Source organism: Lycorma delicatula, chromosome 7 (genome assembly GCF_047948215.1).
Source record: "Lycorma delicatula isolate Av1 chromosome 7, ASM4794821v1, whole genome shotgun sequence".
Taxonomy (NCBI): domain Eukaryota; kingdom Metazoa; phylum Arthropoda; class Insecta; order Hemiptera; family Fulgoridae; genus Lycorma; species Lycorma delicatula.
In genome coordinates this window covers 53,564,367-53,581,530 of record NC_134461.1, presented here as the reverse complement: position 1 = coordinate 53,581,530, position 17,164 = coordinate 53,564,367, and the positions used below count along the sequence as shown (strand labels likewise).

Genomic DNA, 17,164 nt, shown 5'->3' with positions numbered 1-17,164 from the left:
AAAGAATCTGCATGCCTAAAAAGCATGTCACTCTCAATCCAATGTGAAAGTGATGTTCTCTGGTTTTTTTAGATTTTAATGGAACTGTGCATTTTTGCCTCAAAATGAAATAGTGAACCATGCATGCTATTCTTGGCGTTTACTATGGTTACGTAAAAAATCTGCAAACAGAGACCAGAATTGTGGCCAGGCAACTCATGGTTCCCTCACCATTACAATGCGGCCGCACATTCAGCTTTATCAATTCATCAGTTTTTTGCCAAAAATCAGATGACTGTCCTTCCTCAGCCTCCCTACTTGCCAGACCTGGCTCCTTGCAATTTTCCTTATTTCCAGGATTAAAATCAGTGGTAAAAGGAGGATATTTTGAGACTATTGATGACATTAAAGCAAATTCATCAAGGACCTTAAAGATCATTTCAAATGAAGCTATCCAGGACTGCTTTGCAAAGTGGAAACAAACACTGCTGGGAAAAATATGTTAATAGGGGAGGGGAGTTCTTTGAAAGGAACAAGAATCAATAAGCTGTAAAATTAATAATAAAGATTAAAAAATAAAGTTTGGTTATTTTCTGAATAGACCTTGTATATGAAGTATTTGAAGCTGAAATGCCTGATGCAATATCGTCAGCAAATTTACTTTTTTTGTAATTTTCTGGAACTTACAGTATGAAATTTTAACCCAAACTGGTGGGAATTAAAATTTTCAGTAGTATGAAATATTTAATAGTTCTGAAAAAACTATTATGAATGCTGCAATTCTATTGTTAAAAGCTTCCATTCTGATGCACAGCAATGCAATACTGAAAAGTGGATGAGATATTTTCTAACAATGATTCATTTACTTCTAGCTATGATGTAATACACATTAAGTTAAGATGTAAATAAATTTTATTTTTAAAATCCTATTAAGAGATCAATGAGGGAGAAAGTTCAAATATTATATATAAATAATGAAAGTTCAGCTTACCAACAATTATAAAATATTTAAATATATTCTAGTGCTTTCGGATCTTCATCTATCCTCAGAAATATTCATATAATTAAGTAAAAAAATTTACTTTTTTTACTTAAAATAGAATAGCAATAGAAATATGTCCTATTAGTAAAAGAATCTCAATTGTTACGATAATTAGAAATGAAAACAGTTTGGCTAACCTAGTAATCAATAATTATTGTTCATAATTTGTTTAAATGGAATGTTATTTTCGAATTTAGTTAGTTCATTCATCAGTTTGTTATTCTTTAAATAAATGTAAAAATTTTCTCTAAAATATTAGTTTTATAAAAATCATTAGAATATTCCAATACATCAATAAAATCGTTTGGATTATTGGAATATACTAATGATTTTTATAAAACTAATATTGTTGAGAAATTTTATATTTATTTAAACAATAACAAACTGATGAGTGAACAAACTAAATTTGAAAACAACATTCTATTTCAACAAATTATAATCAATAATTAATGATTATTAGGTTTCCTAAACTGTTTTCATTTCTCTTTTTTTCTTTTTTTGTTTAACCTCCAGGACCACCATTAGATATTTGCTTCAGAGGATGAGATTAATGGAAATCTTTGTAGCATGTGAAAATGCCATGCCTGACCAGGATGGCATTTTCACACGCTGCATAATTAGAAATTTTCATTTCTAATTATCATAGCAATTGAGATTCTTTTACTGACAGGACATGTTTCTACTTTAATGTATGACTTACTATATTTTTATACAATGACAATCAATTGTTACATATATATAAAATTTTGGTTTATTTTATTTCATTTTATTCTGTTTTTACTAATTAAAGTAAAAAAAAAAATTATACTTAATTATATGAATATTCCAGAGGATGAATGAAGATCCGAAAGCGCTAGAGTATATTTAAATATTTTATAATTTCTGGTAAGTTGAATCTTCATTTTTATATATTATATATAAAATGCCAATGGTGCCATGTTACGAAAATTTAAGTTCAAATATTTTTAATAAATAATAGAGTAGGACATGAAAGATACAAATTAACACTGAATTTAAATTATCTGAACCAAGTGTCATCCTGTCAAGCTGGGTAATTTATACCAACATACAGTTTACAAGTATTAGTTGATATGACAAGAAACAAATAACAATAAAAAAAACAAAAAAAAAATACAAATATTAAAATAAGACATAAATATGGAAGAAAACCACCTTGAGTAACAAACTAATCATTTTAAATGTATAAGTCAATGAAATCAATATGATCAGGACAAAATATAAAAACTTAGAAAAAAAGCGGAAGAAAGTTTATTACTGAATACAAACCAGCAAAAAAAACCTGAGAAGGTTCAGCCTTCTTTTACTCTTCCAGAAGGGAAGAGCACATTCACATGATTAATCTGCTAGTAGCCTTAAAAAAGCAAGAAAAGGATGGGCTTTTTTATGAGCATCAATTAATTTAAACTTCTAACTCCAACCAGCTCATCAACATGATTATTACTTACACTTTTACTGATCATGTTAATCATATGCACAATTAAAACAACATTTTTTTATCAATTTCAATTATGCATTCTTTAAAAATAAAACATTGATAATGAAGATTTTTTTTAGGAAACAATAAAATATAATTAACATATTTATACAATAGATAATACAAATTATAATTAATTATTATAATACATATTTATACAATATTGTTAGGGATGTAGGATGTAGGGGATACACTGAAATGAAATGACTAGCACTAGATAGGGAATCTTGGAGAGATGGATCAAACCAGTCAAATGACTGAAGAAAAAAAAATTCAATACAAAGATTAGTATATCATAAAAGCATAAGCAATACAAATAAAAAAAGAAAAATCATTTAAAAAATGTACAAAATTAAAATATGAGAAAAGAACATATACAAACTAGTCGCCACAAAACTAGTCACTACAAATAAAACATAACATTCTTATTGATTTAAGAAGTCATATTTAGCAATTTATTAGCTACTAAACTGTTATAAAAAAAAGTAATAATAATTACTTACATAACCATATATCGCAGTTATAATTTATTACTTGAACTAACAGAGTATTGCTTATTTTAGGCAATTTATTACAAATCACTACTACTTTCAAATATTAAATATCAGCATATCGACTACTTTTTAATATAAAATGTTAACATGAATTAATATTAGAATAAGAATTTGGGCACACTACATTATTATTAAAAAACAAAGACAAATTTTAAATTACATTAAAAGATAAATAACAACTTTGGCAAGCCTCAGTGTAGAGGCAGCTGCAAGTAGTGAATGGTTCTCTGATATGAGATTAGATAAAAATTCAATTTACTAGAGAATCACCATCCCTGGAGCATGGCAATGGCATTTTCAGAATGTTGTAAGAGTAACTCTGCAATGAAATTACTCCATTTAAATCAAACGTATGTCCTTTGACAATACTATGATACAGTGAGTAAATGTTACTACTAAATAAACTCTGCTAATAAGCATTAATCAGTGATGTCAAAGGTGGATGGGAATGACGTTCCATATACTGAGAGCAGAGAAGCCTAAAAGAATAAACTATGAATAAAAAGTATGAGAAAAAGAGATTTATAGCCATAGTAAAGGCAGGTCATCTAAGGAATAGTGACTTTATAAATTACTCTGTGAACCCATAGACGTAAAGGTAGCAATCGTACCACTGGGCTCAGGTGTAATTACTCTGGTTTTATATCCAACAAATCTAGCACATCATAATCATCAACAAAATAAATAAATATTCTAATATCAGAATTAATACAGTCCGGTACAGTTAGATTTCACCAAAAATTTCACAATTAAAATACTTTTTTTTAATATATTACACACTTTTAGTAACAAATTACATTAAATGCTTCCTTGATGAAGGAAATTACAATCTGTTCTGCTATTAATTAATGATCTAGATCTTACTAAATATTTAATTACTTAAATTATAAAGAAAGAAATGAATACAGAATATCCTACTAATTCCATTGGTAAAATTTATATATTAGAAAATGTGTAATGAAATTAACCTGAATAAAAATCACAAATTATCATAAATCATAATCTACATTTAACTGAATAACATCAAAAAATACAAGGTGTGTTTTTTAAGTAAAGGCCGTTTTCAATTTGCCACCAGTGGATGTGGTGGAAATTGATGGCACTAGAGTAGCATGTTTATTTTTATCACTGATCATCTGTTTGAAACATATGTTAACATCAATTGCATTAGTTGCTATGTATAGCCTAGATGAAATGAGTACTACAATAAATAATCCTGCAACTTGTGAAGTGCAATCAGTAATTTGTTATCTACAAGCAAAAACCAAATCTGCTGCTGATATTCATAGAGAAATCATCAATGTTTATGAACCCAGTGTTATATACAAAGGTAAAGTTCATCAGTGGTGTCATTTGTTTCATGGAGGACAAACAAATGTTCATGACGAATATTGTAGTGGTCACTTGACTGTCATTACAGATGAACTGACTGAAAATGAGAATGCTACAATACATGAAAACAGAAGGCTTACCATTTCTCAATTTTTCGACTGAATTTCCTTTTGTCTTGCAATCAGTAATTATATTATATTGCATTACAGTAATTATATTACATTTTAACTGAAAAACTGGATTACAGAAAGTTGTGTTCCAGATGGATTCCAAAAGTTTTGACAGAAACACACAAAGAAAAACGTCTTGCTGCAGCTCAAAGATTTTTGAGACACTATGAAAATGAAGGTGATGATTTATGTACACATGTTATGAACAGTGATGAAACATGGATAATTTATTGAAATGTTGAGATAAAGCAGCAATCAATGTAATGGCGGCATTCATCATCCTTGAAGCCCAACAAGTTTAAGTGAGAAAGTTCAATGAAAAACCTTAAGGCTATGGTTTTTTGGGACAAAGAAGGGATATTGCTGAAACTTTGATATTGCTAAAACTAAAGACACTCAATTCAAAGCAAAAGGCACAGGAAGCTAACCGACAGGATTTTGTTTCTCCATGATATCGCATGACCTCACATGGCAAAAAAACATCACTGAACAACTGCAACAATTTCGTTGAGAAATCTTCGAACATCCCCCTTACAGTCTGGATCTTGCAATGATGATTATTACCTATTTCTCCATTTAAAGCAATGGCTTGCATCGCAGAAGTTTGAAAAAAGGAATTGCAAAACAGAGTAATTAATTGGTATAAATCACAGGTGGGAGAATTCTTCAGTAAGGAAATAATAAAGTTGGTAAGCCAATATCAAAAATTTATTGCAGTGAATGGTGCATATATAGAAAAATAGTTTATATATATATATGTTTATTGTTTTATAATAAAGTTTTTCTATTTCACTTATTTCAATTTTTATATCAATATGGCCCTTACTAAAAAAAAAAAAAAAAAAATATGCCTCATACATATATAAGGATAACAATCTAATTGTACAACAATCTGTTCTTAATCTATTTTTAAACCCTGCATTTTACAAATCATTAAAAAATGTACTATAAGAACATAATCCCAAACATATTTTTTATACTTGTACAATAACTTACTACATGTTTGTCATCATAGTTGCTAATTAATTAAGTTCATATAGATTTATTTTGAAAACTTGATAAAGAAGTAACTTCTCTTAAAAATAATTGAAAGGAAATTAAGTTTAATGTTACTTTAGAGAGGTCTCATAATAAGTTTTATAATTTAATTTAAAGCACGCAGAGGTGAATGGGCCACTATTTTAGGAATTATTTAATTCACATAATTACCAGAAACTTAAAGGATGATGGTGAACACTTTTAAAGGAATTTTATTGTACAACTACTAAAATAATGTAATGAAAATTTTGATACTTTTGGTCACTATTTTAATAAAATAATCCAGCAAGAATTACTTCTTTTTCCCATACGTTATTTTTTTTTAATAATAAAAAACAATACAAATAATAACAAAAAAGTAATTTTTCTCTTAAATTTAAATGAAAAATAACCAGCCTAAATGAAAATTTATCTATCCCATATACAAAAAATATAGCATATATGTAACAACAAAAAACGTATAAAAAAGTAGTGAAAAAATAATTATCATTTCACACTCCTTGAACTCCTTTAAGCAATAAAATCATAATAAATAAGTACAATGGCTTGCCAGTTGTAGAATTCACTGATTACAGTGTACACTTTTTTTTTTGAGCTGCTGTAGCTACATTGAAAATGTGAAAATAAGGATAAAAACATAACTGAATACATACACAAATGACAACACGAAATAGCTAGATCAATAATTTCTAAAACAAGCATGTTACTGTGTAATTCTTAAACAAATTTAAAAAATAAATAAATGTTATACGAATACTTCCATTTATAGTTAAACTTCAGTATATGTAAGGAATAACCAAAACTAAATGAATTTAGACAGATAAATTAAAATTAATAAACTATTACAAATAAGTTGCTTAACTAATGAAATAAAAATTAAAATATAATTTAGTACAGCAATCATTCTAAGTAAAAAACAAAAATCACATACATAAAAAAGTAGATACATCCACAAAATATTTCTAAAAATAAAAAATCAATACCATAAAAGCTAAAATAGAAAGCCTTTCTTTTAATTAACAGCACATGCTCTAGTAAGTAAAAAATGTGTTCTGAACAGATAGATTGTAGAGCTCATCTCATGCTGATATCTATATACATTTTTCAAACCTTGTATACTTACCAAAATAAATAAAATTTAAAGAATCATTAAAAAAAACCTCGTTTACTGAATTAAAATAAATGAACAATCACAAACATTAAATATTATAAAATTACTACCACAGTTTATTATTTCTTGAACAGTAAAGACTAAAAAAAACTGGTTAATAGGAAAATAATTAGGCACTTTTCATTTTTTGTTTATTCTACCATGTAGTTTTACTCTTCAGACTCTTCAGATTCTTAAAAATCTTAACTCCTGCAAACTTTTATACTCTATATGGATGTCTAGGAGGGGAAAGAAAGGATAAAATGATGTTATTTTTAAAATACATAAAAAATATGATTTCATTACAAAATTTCATCAACCGTTTCTTAAAACTTACAAAATACTCTGCCATTTGATCATTTTTTACTCTGTACAATAAAAAATAATCAGAGTTGTATTTTTTTTATTTTTTGACCATTCCCTGGCAGTGATTTTAATGTTTATTTTTCATAATTAACTTGTGGAACAACTAAAGAAAAGTTTTACAGACATCTTTTCTCCATAATTTGCTTTTTCTATCTTTGCGTACAAATGAAAGGGATCAGTAATTTTGTTAATTTTTTTATTGTATATGACAAACAAATAGGTGATTTTTTTTTAATTTTAAGGTTCCAGAACATTAAAAATTATTTGTATATATGTATATTTGTTAATGGTGATAAGGTTGTACATTCACCTGTCATGAGTCATAAATCACTTTAAAAATGAAAGCAATTTCCAAGAAAAACAACCATCCTGTGCCAAGCCTAGTGGAGAGTGAAGGAATAATAAGGAAGTGAAGAGATCAATGATTTTAGCTACCTTATTCACTAGATCAAATATATGAAAGCCTATAAACATGCAAGGGATATTATATAACTTTTACCATCCCATTATTAACTACTTTTCTAGCAGCAAAACTCTGCTCAGTTCTACCAAATTATGTTGAACAAACAGAAGCACTGTTGGGAAGCTTTTCTAAAATTTATTAATATTTATTAAAAAATATTAAGCCAAAGTGTACCTTTCAGGTGTTGATAATATTTAGCTGTGCACTAAAATATAAAATAAGAAAAATGAAAGGAAAAAATTAATTAATTAAAAAATTCTCTACACAGTGGTAAATTATAATACTTTTTAATGTTTGAAAATTCTTCACTATTTCATAGTTCAAATTTTCTACTCTACATAAACTTTTACCTATGTGTACAACCTCTAAATTATTTAACAAGAAGAAGACAAATAGTCCTGAGAAATTATATCTTAGATAAATTTCACTGATCTCAACCATTTTCATTTGTCAAATTATTAAAATTAAAATATAACGCTTCAATTAAAATAAATAAAAAATACAATTGTAGTGTAGTGCTAAAATAAATTAATTATTACAAAAAAAATTTATATTAATTAAAAATAAAATGAATTGACAATTAAATCATCCAACTATAATTTACAAGTACTCAACTGAATTTTAATTTTTTATCAAAAAAAAGTAAAATATTTTACAAAATACAAAATTAAAAAATCAAAAAGTTAAAAATATGTCAGTACTAACATTTAAATTAATATTAAAAAAAAAATCAACATTAGGAATAAATTACAATTTTTAATCACTTGATTATTATATAAATTTTTTATGTTTTTATATCAATCTTTTCTATATATTTTATAATTATTCTGAACTACTTTTCCTTCATTCTAAAATAATAATATCAGATAAATGATAAGAGATAATACATAGTGACTAATTAGTAAAGAAATAAAATAATTATTAAAAAACAAAGACCCAGCTACTAATTGTACACATCTACCTAGAGTAATTATGAAAAATGAACAAAAGATAGTTAAAGAAGTTTTTCTTTATTTTTTTACACGCATTTTTTCAGGAGACAGTTATAATCAGCGATGTGAAATTTAATATTACTTCTACATTATATTTGAATGTCTCTTAGTCTTAACAAAGTACATAAAATGTAGATAAAAATACAATTAATATACATAATTCATAAAATGTGGAAGTAATATTAAATTTCACATCGCTAACCGTATCCTGAAAAAAATTCCTGTAAGAAAAGAAAGAAAAATTTGTTAACTATTTTTTTGTTAATTTTTCAGAATTATTCTAGGCAGATGTTTACAATTAGTAGTCAGATTGTTTGTTTTTTAATAATTATCTTATTTACCACTTTTTTGTTGTTTACATAAACTTTACCATTTAATATACTAATCATGCAGATACAATACTGGTACATTTTGTTTTTGTTTTAAAAATATTTGTTACTTAAATACAAATTTGAATGTTATTGAATGAAAATATCCATGTGTGTAACGCATGTATATCCTAGCCATAATGCATTCCTAGTTCCTTTTGCTGAGCACATTTTTTACTTATATCTCGAGAATGAGACAGACAAATATTTATGATGTTGGGTGCCTGTGTAGGCTATATGAAACGGTTTAATGATTTATATTATAATTTGCGCAATATAAATGGCATTCACTTTGTTAAGACTAACATACAGACAATATACAGCACACAGGCAGGCACTATAAATTATGCATTACTGCTTTTTTCTTTTTATAATAAATAAATAAATAAATAGATAAATAAAAAATATTGTGTTCTTCCCAAACTAAAGTGATAAAGCTAATTTTAAAGAATTATTCAGTATAAGGCACTATCAGAGAATTAAACATACATTTAAAAAAATGTTAATATTGTAAGTAAAACTTAGCAAATGAGATAAAGAACTAAATTTATACAGTTTACTTATAAATTCTTCTAAATTTACAATATTAGAAATCCCAACAATTAATATTAACATCTAATTTAAGTTCATAAAAATTCATTAACCTAAATTTCAATTAACCTTTTTTGAATGTGCACACTGGGAGGATCTAAAAGCAAGATATAACACACAAGAGATTACCCCAGAAACTACAACAAAGTATATGTTGAGAGGTAAAGAGGAATGTCCGACAACAGAGATTCATGGCTGATGTTATACGAGCAAAGGAAGTGGATCACAGGAAGTGGGAGGAGTTACTTTAAGGCGGGGGGGGGGGGAAACTGGCATAATAAAAATAACAGCATAGATGGGCTCGATGTCCCTGATCTTAGCAGTTAGAGGCGGAGGCCAAATGGAAATAAGGAAAAGATTCAGAACTGGTGAGCCAAACTGCCACACAGGATGTAGTGCCAGTAGGTGGAGAGGCTCATTAGAGTAACAAGGACACTCCTCTGGGCTGAGTAATACTTGATTGTTGAGCTGGCCTAGAGAAGCAGGTGGACAAACACACAAAAAAAGCCCTAAATTTCAAGATCCAACTTCTTTTATGACAAAAAATATGAAGATTACACTTAACCTAAATATTATGTTCATTGGGTACTATAACCTATCATTTGTAGACAACCTAACACAAGACACAAATCACTTAAAAAATTGCATATCCATTCCAAAGAATAAAACCTCTATCAGGTTCCCTGGGGAATGAAATGATTTCCTGTTACTTTCATAGAGTCAAACATAATGTGGTATAGCAACTGTCAAGTCCTCCAAAATTAAAATGACGTTCAGACCAATAAACAACTCTTTTTTATACTACAGAAAGAAATAGATTATAAATCTAAAGAAGTTTGGTGCTTGTAGAATACTGCTAATAAAGTAAATAGCTGTTTACTTAATAGGATTAATACCTCTATATGGTTTATATATGGTTTTATAATTAACTTCTTTTTATTATTATAATCTCATGTATGTTTTTGCATGTATTTTAACAAGAAATTTAAATCATCAAGAAGCCAATAAGCTAACCACTATACTTTTCCAGGCCAAATGGTGTTACAGAAAAATGTTGATATATTAATAACCATATACAAATTCTATATGATAAGAATGTACTAATCCGGATATTGTTACTACTAAGAAGTATCAATATACTCATAAAATTTCATATTAACCAACCATAAATTTTGATTTTATTTTGTTACTCGTGATTTTACTTTGTTATTAGGAAAAAATATATATTTATATCTAATATTTTATCCTAATGCTTAATTAACCATATATATCCTAATGGATATAATACATATATATATATTATCCTAAAGGTATATTTTATCCTAATGATTAATTTCTTTTATTATTTTAGTTTTAATCTTGCTATTATCAGGATACAAATTAAATGGGTAAAATAAAAAGCAGAATACTGTTTAGTGCCATCTTATCCACGAAAAATGTGTTTGCCTAAAATGGATTACTTACATGACAAATGTATGCTGCACACACCATTTTATACATTTTCATCTGAAATATAGTTAAAATTATGAATTTGTAAATGTAGCAAAAATTTTAGGATGTATTTTTTTTTAAATTAGTCTATAAATTAGACTTAAATACAAGAAGATTGTTAATTATTATAAAAAATTATAAAGTCGCGTACACATTATAGTATTTATACAATCGTTATTCAGGCAGATTCACTTTAATATAGCAATACACAATTGAGCTTTTAAATGCAAAGTATATTTTAATGTGAACAAAAGGTACTAAACAAAATTTATTATTTAGACATAACTGTATTTCTATTTTCTATATTTCCAATTTTAATTTTTACAATATCAATTATAAAACTAGTTTCATGAAATAACTTCAGAATATACTGAGAATATACTTAAAAAAAATTATAAAATCAATTAGTAAGGTAAATTTTTAGTATTTAATTTTACTTTTCACATTTATTAGTATCAGATATGTTTTATTATTTATTAAATATCTGAAATACATTTACATGAACTAACATTTATATTTCATTACATACAAACTACTTTCATGCAAGACACATCTATACATCAAATTTAAGCCTTCTTGTAAAAAATAAATAACAGGCTCAAGACAGTTTACTTTCTAGTTTCTTTACCCTTAAAAAACATTGTACTAATTTTTAAAGCACTTTAAATAGCAATATATTTCAACATATTTTCATCACTGGTAAAATAAATATTGTAAAACCTTTCTACAACAAAATTTCATTACAGTAATAAACACATCTATACAGTAAAATTAAAAGCAATTTCTTACGTAAATGTTTACTTTCCTGTCTAGCGCTATAGCTGTAGAAGGGACAGTATTGTAATTAGTCCTACTTAGGCACATGTGGATATGCCTTCCACCAGATCTTTATGTTTTGACACCTAAGGAACCCAAAAAACCAGATGGAAATTTTCCAGATGTTCGTATGTACATGTGTTCGCTATCTTACACCTCATATCTCCAGAACTAATGAGCCGATTTTTACCAAATTTTGTCAGATTACTTCTTTCTGTATATGGGGCATTAGGCATTGATGTCATTTAATTTTCAACTTAAAAAGTCAAGGGATGAGACTGTAGAACAAGATCACCCTCAGAATCTCAAGATTTCGCCTAATTAAGATCTTATTTTTCTTAGGCACATTTGTTAACAATTAAAATATAATATTTATAAAAAGAATTTTTTTTAAAATCAACCCCCACCTCAAAAAATGCTCTAAATTAGTGACTAAGTGGGTATACTGTGTACCTCTGTTCCCCAGAAGGAGATGCTAGTGCAGCACGAATGAAATACAGTATACACACGCACTTTAGTTAGAATCATTGAATTAAATAAACAAAAAGTATTATATTTAAATAAAATTATAAATATTTTAAATTAAGTTTTGTGTGTGTACGTGTGTGTAAGCCATCATCAGAAAAGAACCGCACGACAGGAAAGTTCTACTACTGTGTTGTCAACTTTTTTCTTTTCAATATGGGATTCAATTTTAATTGTATTTTAACCTGATAATCGTGGAATTAACTTGTATAAATATAAAAATTTCATGAAGGTAAAAATAAAATGTTAACTTGATATATAAGATTATTTTATCTTAAAAGACAAAATAATATTACTGAAATTTTATTAAAAAGCTAACAAATAGCAATTTTCATTTAACTTAAACTAATCATGTAATTTTTATTAAATTAATAGTCAGATGATTTTAAAAAAAAATGTATTTCTTTACAATAACCATTTCTTTAAATTTTTGTAAACTAAAAAAATAAATTTTATCAAAAGTATTAAGTTTAATTTTGCATAATTATAGTTGTGTCAAGATTCACAAACAAATTTAAAAAATGACAATAAAATATGCATTTATGTAATTTTTAATTCAGAAAATGTGTTATCAGGTAACAGAACCAAATTTTACTCAACGTATGCTTGAATATCAATAATGGGAAAAATCCTATCAAAACATGCAATTAGCAAGTATTTTTTTATGTAGCAGAAGAATCTTTTAGTGATTCTGTTATAACAAATAGATTTTTATATTCCTGTCTAGTCTGAATTTATAGTATTGGAAAAAATTTCATTGTAGCCAAGACATTGTTCAATTCAAACTCTGTTAGTGGTAAGTCATGGTGTTTGGATCTGTGTATTATTTTATAGCATACCGATTTTAAGCACTTACGACTGATCTAAGTAAACCAAATGTATTATTAAAGTGCAAATTAAAATTTACAACTGAAGTCTCATATTAATTTTTAAAAATAATTAAATATAAAAGTTAATTTCAGGAAAAAACCATAAAATTAACACTTTAAAGACTATGTCCTGTGATATCTTAAACTTCAGAAGGCAATAATTTTAATTTTTTTAATTTACACTAGAAAAAAAGCAGGCCTACGGCCCACCACAAAAATGTTACATGGTTTATTTTTCATAACATGATTTTGTTAAATGTTTTTGCCAACTGTAACTAAATAATGTTCATGAATTTAGCATATTAACAACAAAAACATTTACAACAAAATCCTGAAACATTTTAGCTGTTTCTTGAGTTGTGATTTTTAACTTCTAACCCCAGTGTTTTTTTTATCCCCAAAACACAAATATAATTTTAGATATATCGTTTGAATAAAGAAGTATAAATTGTTCCAATGAATAAATGATTAAAGATGATTCATTCAAACGAATGAATGATTCATTCATTTGATTTGAATGAATGATTCATTCAAACGAATGAATCAATCGAGAAGTATAAATCATCTGTGCACTGCGCATAGCTGCCTGGTGCACCAAGTGATCTGCTATGTGCCAATAGCAGCTAAAATAAAAATTTGAGCACATAATCAAACAAACTCACGCACCATCCTTTTCTATGGGAAAGAAAAAAATTAAAGAAAACCCACCCAACCAGAAATATTGATCAGCTGTTCAAAAACCTTGTTATCACAGCTTTTCTGTGATTTTTGGGTAAACCATAAGAACAATTGACAAATTATGATTGATGTATACATTTTTGTAAATCTACATATCTAATATAAAAATAAATAGTATTAGTCATACTAAACAAAAATAAATTATAAATTTTGATGACAATATATTAATTCATTACAAAATATACAAATTACTAGATAATTAAAATGGAATACTATCTCATTAAATAAACAATTAGAAATTTTTAATAAAATGATAAATATATTCTTCATATTAATCGAATAATTAAATCACTAATTAAATTAAAGGGAAATACATGTAACATTTTTGTATCAAGTAAAAAGTCCCATCTCTGACTAGAGTTTTAATCTAGTAGTATCAAGATAAAAAATGAAGATAATACTGCTGATGAGTTCAGCAGTGATAGTGTCAGATATTTAAATCTTAATATTGTGCACTTGCTTATAATGCTAAATTTTCTGTATAAATTACTTTTAGCTTTTGTTAATAAGTATATAAAAAAACATTATAATGATTAATTTATGTAATTACGATAAAATTCTGATGAATAAAAGCCAAGATATAAAAAAAGAAATTAATAAAATATATAATGTTGAATTTTTACCATAATGGCATTAGAGTATATGAAATAACCTATTTTGTTTTATTTCTATATTGTATTATTATTTTTTATAAGATAAAAAATGATAATTATACACATATAGGAATATAGACTAAACAAATTCCTTTCCATATGTAAAACAATTTTTGCTTTAATAGGTACATAAATTATCAACTTTACTTAAATTATTACACTACTAAATGAAATAAATAAAATATGATCTAACAAAAAAGTTTTATAACTTTAAAAAGTTTCATTTAATATACATATAAACTTTATAAAGCATGTCTATCAAAGAGACAATACATTTAAAAAATTATTATGAGGCAATAAACAGATTTGTCAACAGTACATGAGTCTTCACACAGTACAAACTCTGGCACTATGGCCATAAATTAAAACATCATGTGCAGAATGTTTTGGTAAATTAATGAATACAAATATATATAGTTGTGTTCATTATGGGATCTTGGAATCTATGGCATCTATGGGATTATGGGATAATTTTGTTTTTTATATATATATATATATAAAAATAAAAAGTAAAAATTTAACGCAATAACAAAATTATTTTAATCATGACTGAGGATGCGGGATCTCGTGAAAGTACTTTCATGAAAAATTAATGTAAGACAAATCTTATCTCAATATTTTATACTACATGATTTATTTAATATAATTTAAATATATGTATAAATTTTATTTTCATTGAAATTTTTAATTTAACTTAATTTTCCATTGGTATTTTAATTGTACCACAACATTTTCACCATTAGAAAATAAAATACAGTTACTTCAGTATTTCTTATGACTTTATAAGGCCAATTTCTGTAGTGGAGTGATAAAATCTTTATTTTTCATCGAAAAGGTTCTGAGTTTAGATCCTACTTAAGCTTAGCACTTTTTCATACACTATAAAATTAATTTCTAATTTCCTCATAAAAAAGAAGCAAATATTATTAAGCAATAAACCTGCAGTTGTAAAGTTTAAATAAATAGATTTATTTAACAAATAAAATGTAACATTTATCATTTAACTATTAATTAATCTTAAAAAAATAACTGGATAGCACTTACAGAGAGAGAAGTACTAAATACCTTTAAATTTAAGAACTGAATGATTACTGAATTTTCAGTATTTAAGCTACAGCCATACATTTACAATAGTTTCTATTGAACTGTTATTATGAAAACTATAAAAGATAGAAATAAATTTTAATTAGTTTAAAACTAAAGAAATAATAATTGTTCAATTTTAATCCATACACACACATTAAATATTAAAAAGATTACATTTACAGAACTCAAAAAAATAACCGTTAATAATTTTAAAGAAGAATGGATATCAGAGACCCACTCAGTCTGCTCATGTTTAAATCCCAACATTATGACAAGCTCTTACTTAAATAAAGGGTCATATAGTATAAATCAATAAGTTATCAAAATACAAACACCATACATTAAGTATTGTCATGAACCCAAACATGCTAAATAATACCAAAGTAAATTACATACTTAACTGAATGTCTACATTACTAATCCATTAACCAACAAATCATGACGTGCACTCACAATTTTGTTGTTTCGCATTTAACTCAAATTTAATACCATACCTTGATGCGATGGAGAATCTTCTTCAGCCCATCGTTGTCGACCACCCAGTAATGTATCTGTATCTTCATCCAGTAACCGTTGTGGAAATGTTACCCCATCACCAAAGCTACAACATACTATTCTTACAAATATTTGCCACAACACCAACAAATTATTATTTTTTTTTACCTTTTCATTTTATCTCAATTAATTTAAATTAGTAAATTATGGTTTTTTGTTTTAAAAAATGTGATGTGGACACCACATGACTTCCTTGTACACCTATTAAATTATGTATATACGTTTTTTTTTAAATGGAAATTATATAAAATTTTATTTCATTAATAATTTCTGATATTTTTTCAATTTTTTTTTTTTTTTATTGTTATTATTGAAATATTATTTATAATAAAAATTATTTTACAATCAGAGATTAATAATTATTAATAAATCAATATATTTAAATTAGAAAAAAAAAAATGAAGTCTGATTCAAACCGATGTGTCTTCCCCTAAGATCCAAATATTTCATAAATTAAAATTTTACTTAGCTATAACTCTGAAACCAATGAAAATAAGTACCACTTATGATATATCATTGAAAAGCTCTCAAACGAGGGCTTATTACTGCAGTTAAGAAAAAGTCCAAAATCTAATATTTTTTTTGGATCCAAAATTTCAACATCGTACGGCTAATCATTTTTGAGTTATACAAAATATAATGTAGCATACATACAGACGTCATGCCGAAACTAGTCAAAATGAATTCAGGGATGGTCAAAATGGATATTTCCACTGAAATCTGAAAACCGAAATTTTTCCGATCACAATACTTTCTTTACTTCATACAAGGAAATGATTATATATATGTTAAAGTATTCAATTCCATTATTTCATAGAATTATGCATCCACAAATAGACACCACAAATAAGCAGAGTAATAAATGGTAAATAAAATACTCAAGAAAAACCA

The 17,164-nt window shown here is 26.3% G+C and overlaps 1 protein-coding gene across 8 annotated transcripts in view; it reads right to left on the bottom strand.

The window, feature by feature from the left end:
- LOC142327598 (palmitoyltransferase ZDHHC2) overlaps positions 1–17,164 on the bottom strand; it is a 113,476-nt gene that overhangs the window by 19,641 nt on the left and 76,671 nt on the right. For 4 of the 8 annotated variants that reach the window (XM_075370784.1, XM_075370786.1, XM_075370785.1 and 1 more), the window contains one exon: positions 16,213–16,319. The exons of 3 other annotated variants lie outside the window; for them this stretch is intronic. In XM_075370784.1, coding sequence (XP_075226899.1) covers positions 16,213–16,319 — 107 coding nt within the window. Of the gene's footprint in view, positions 1–16,212; positions 16,320–16,730; positions 16,994–17,164 lie in introns of those variants that run through there. One more of the 8 variants, XM_075370795.1, reaches the window with a different exon arrangement.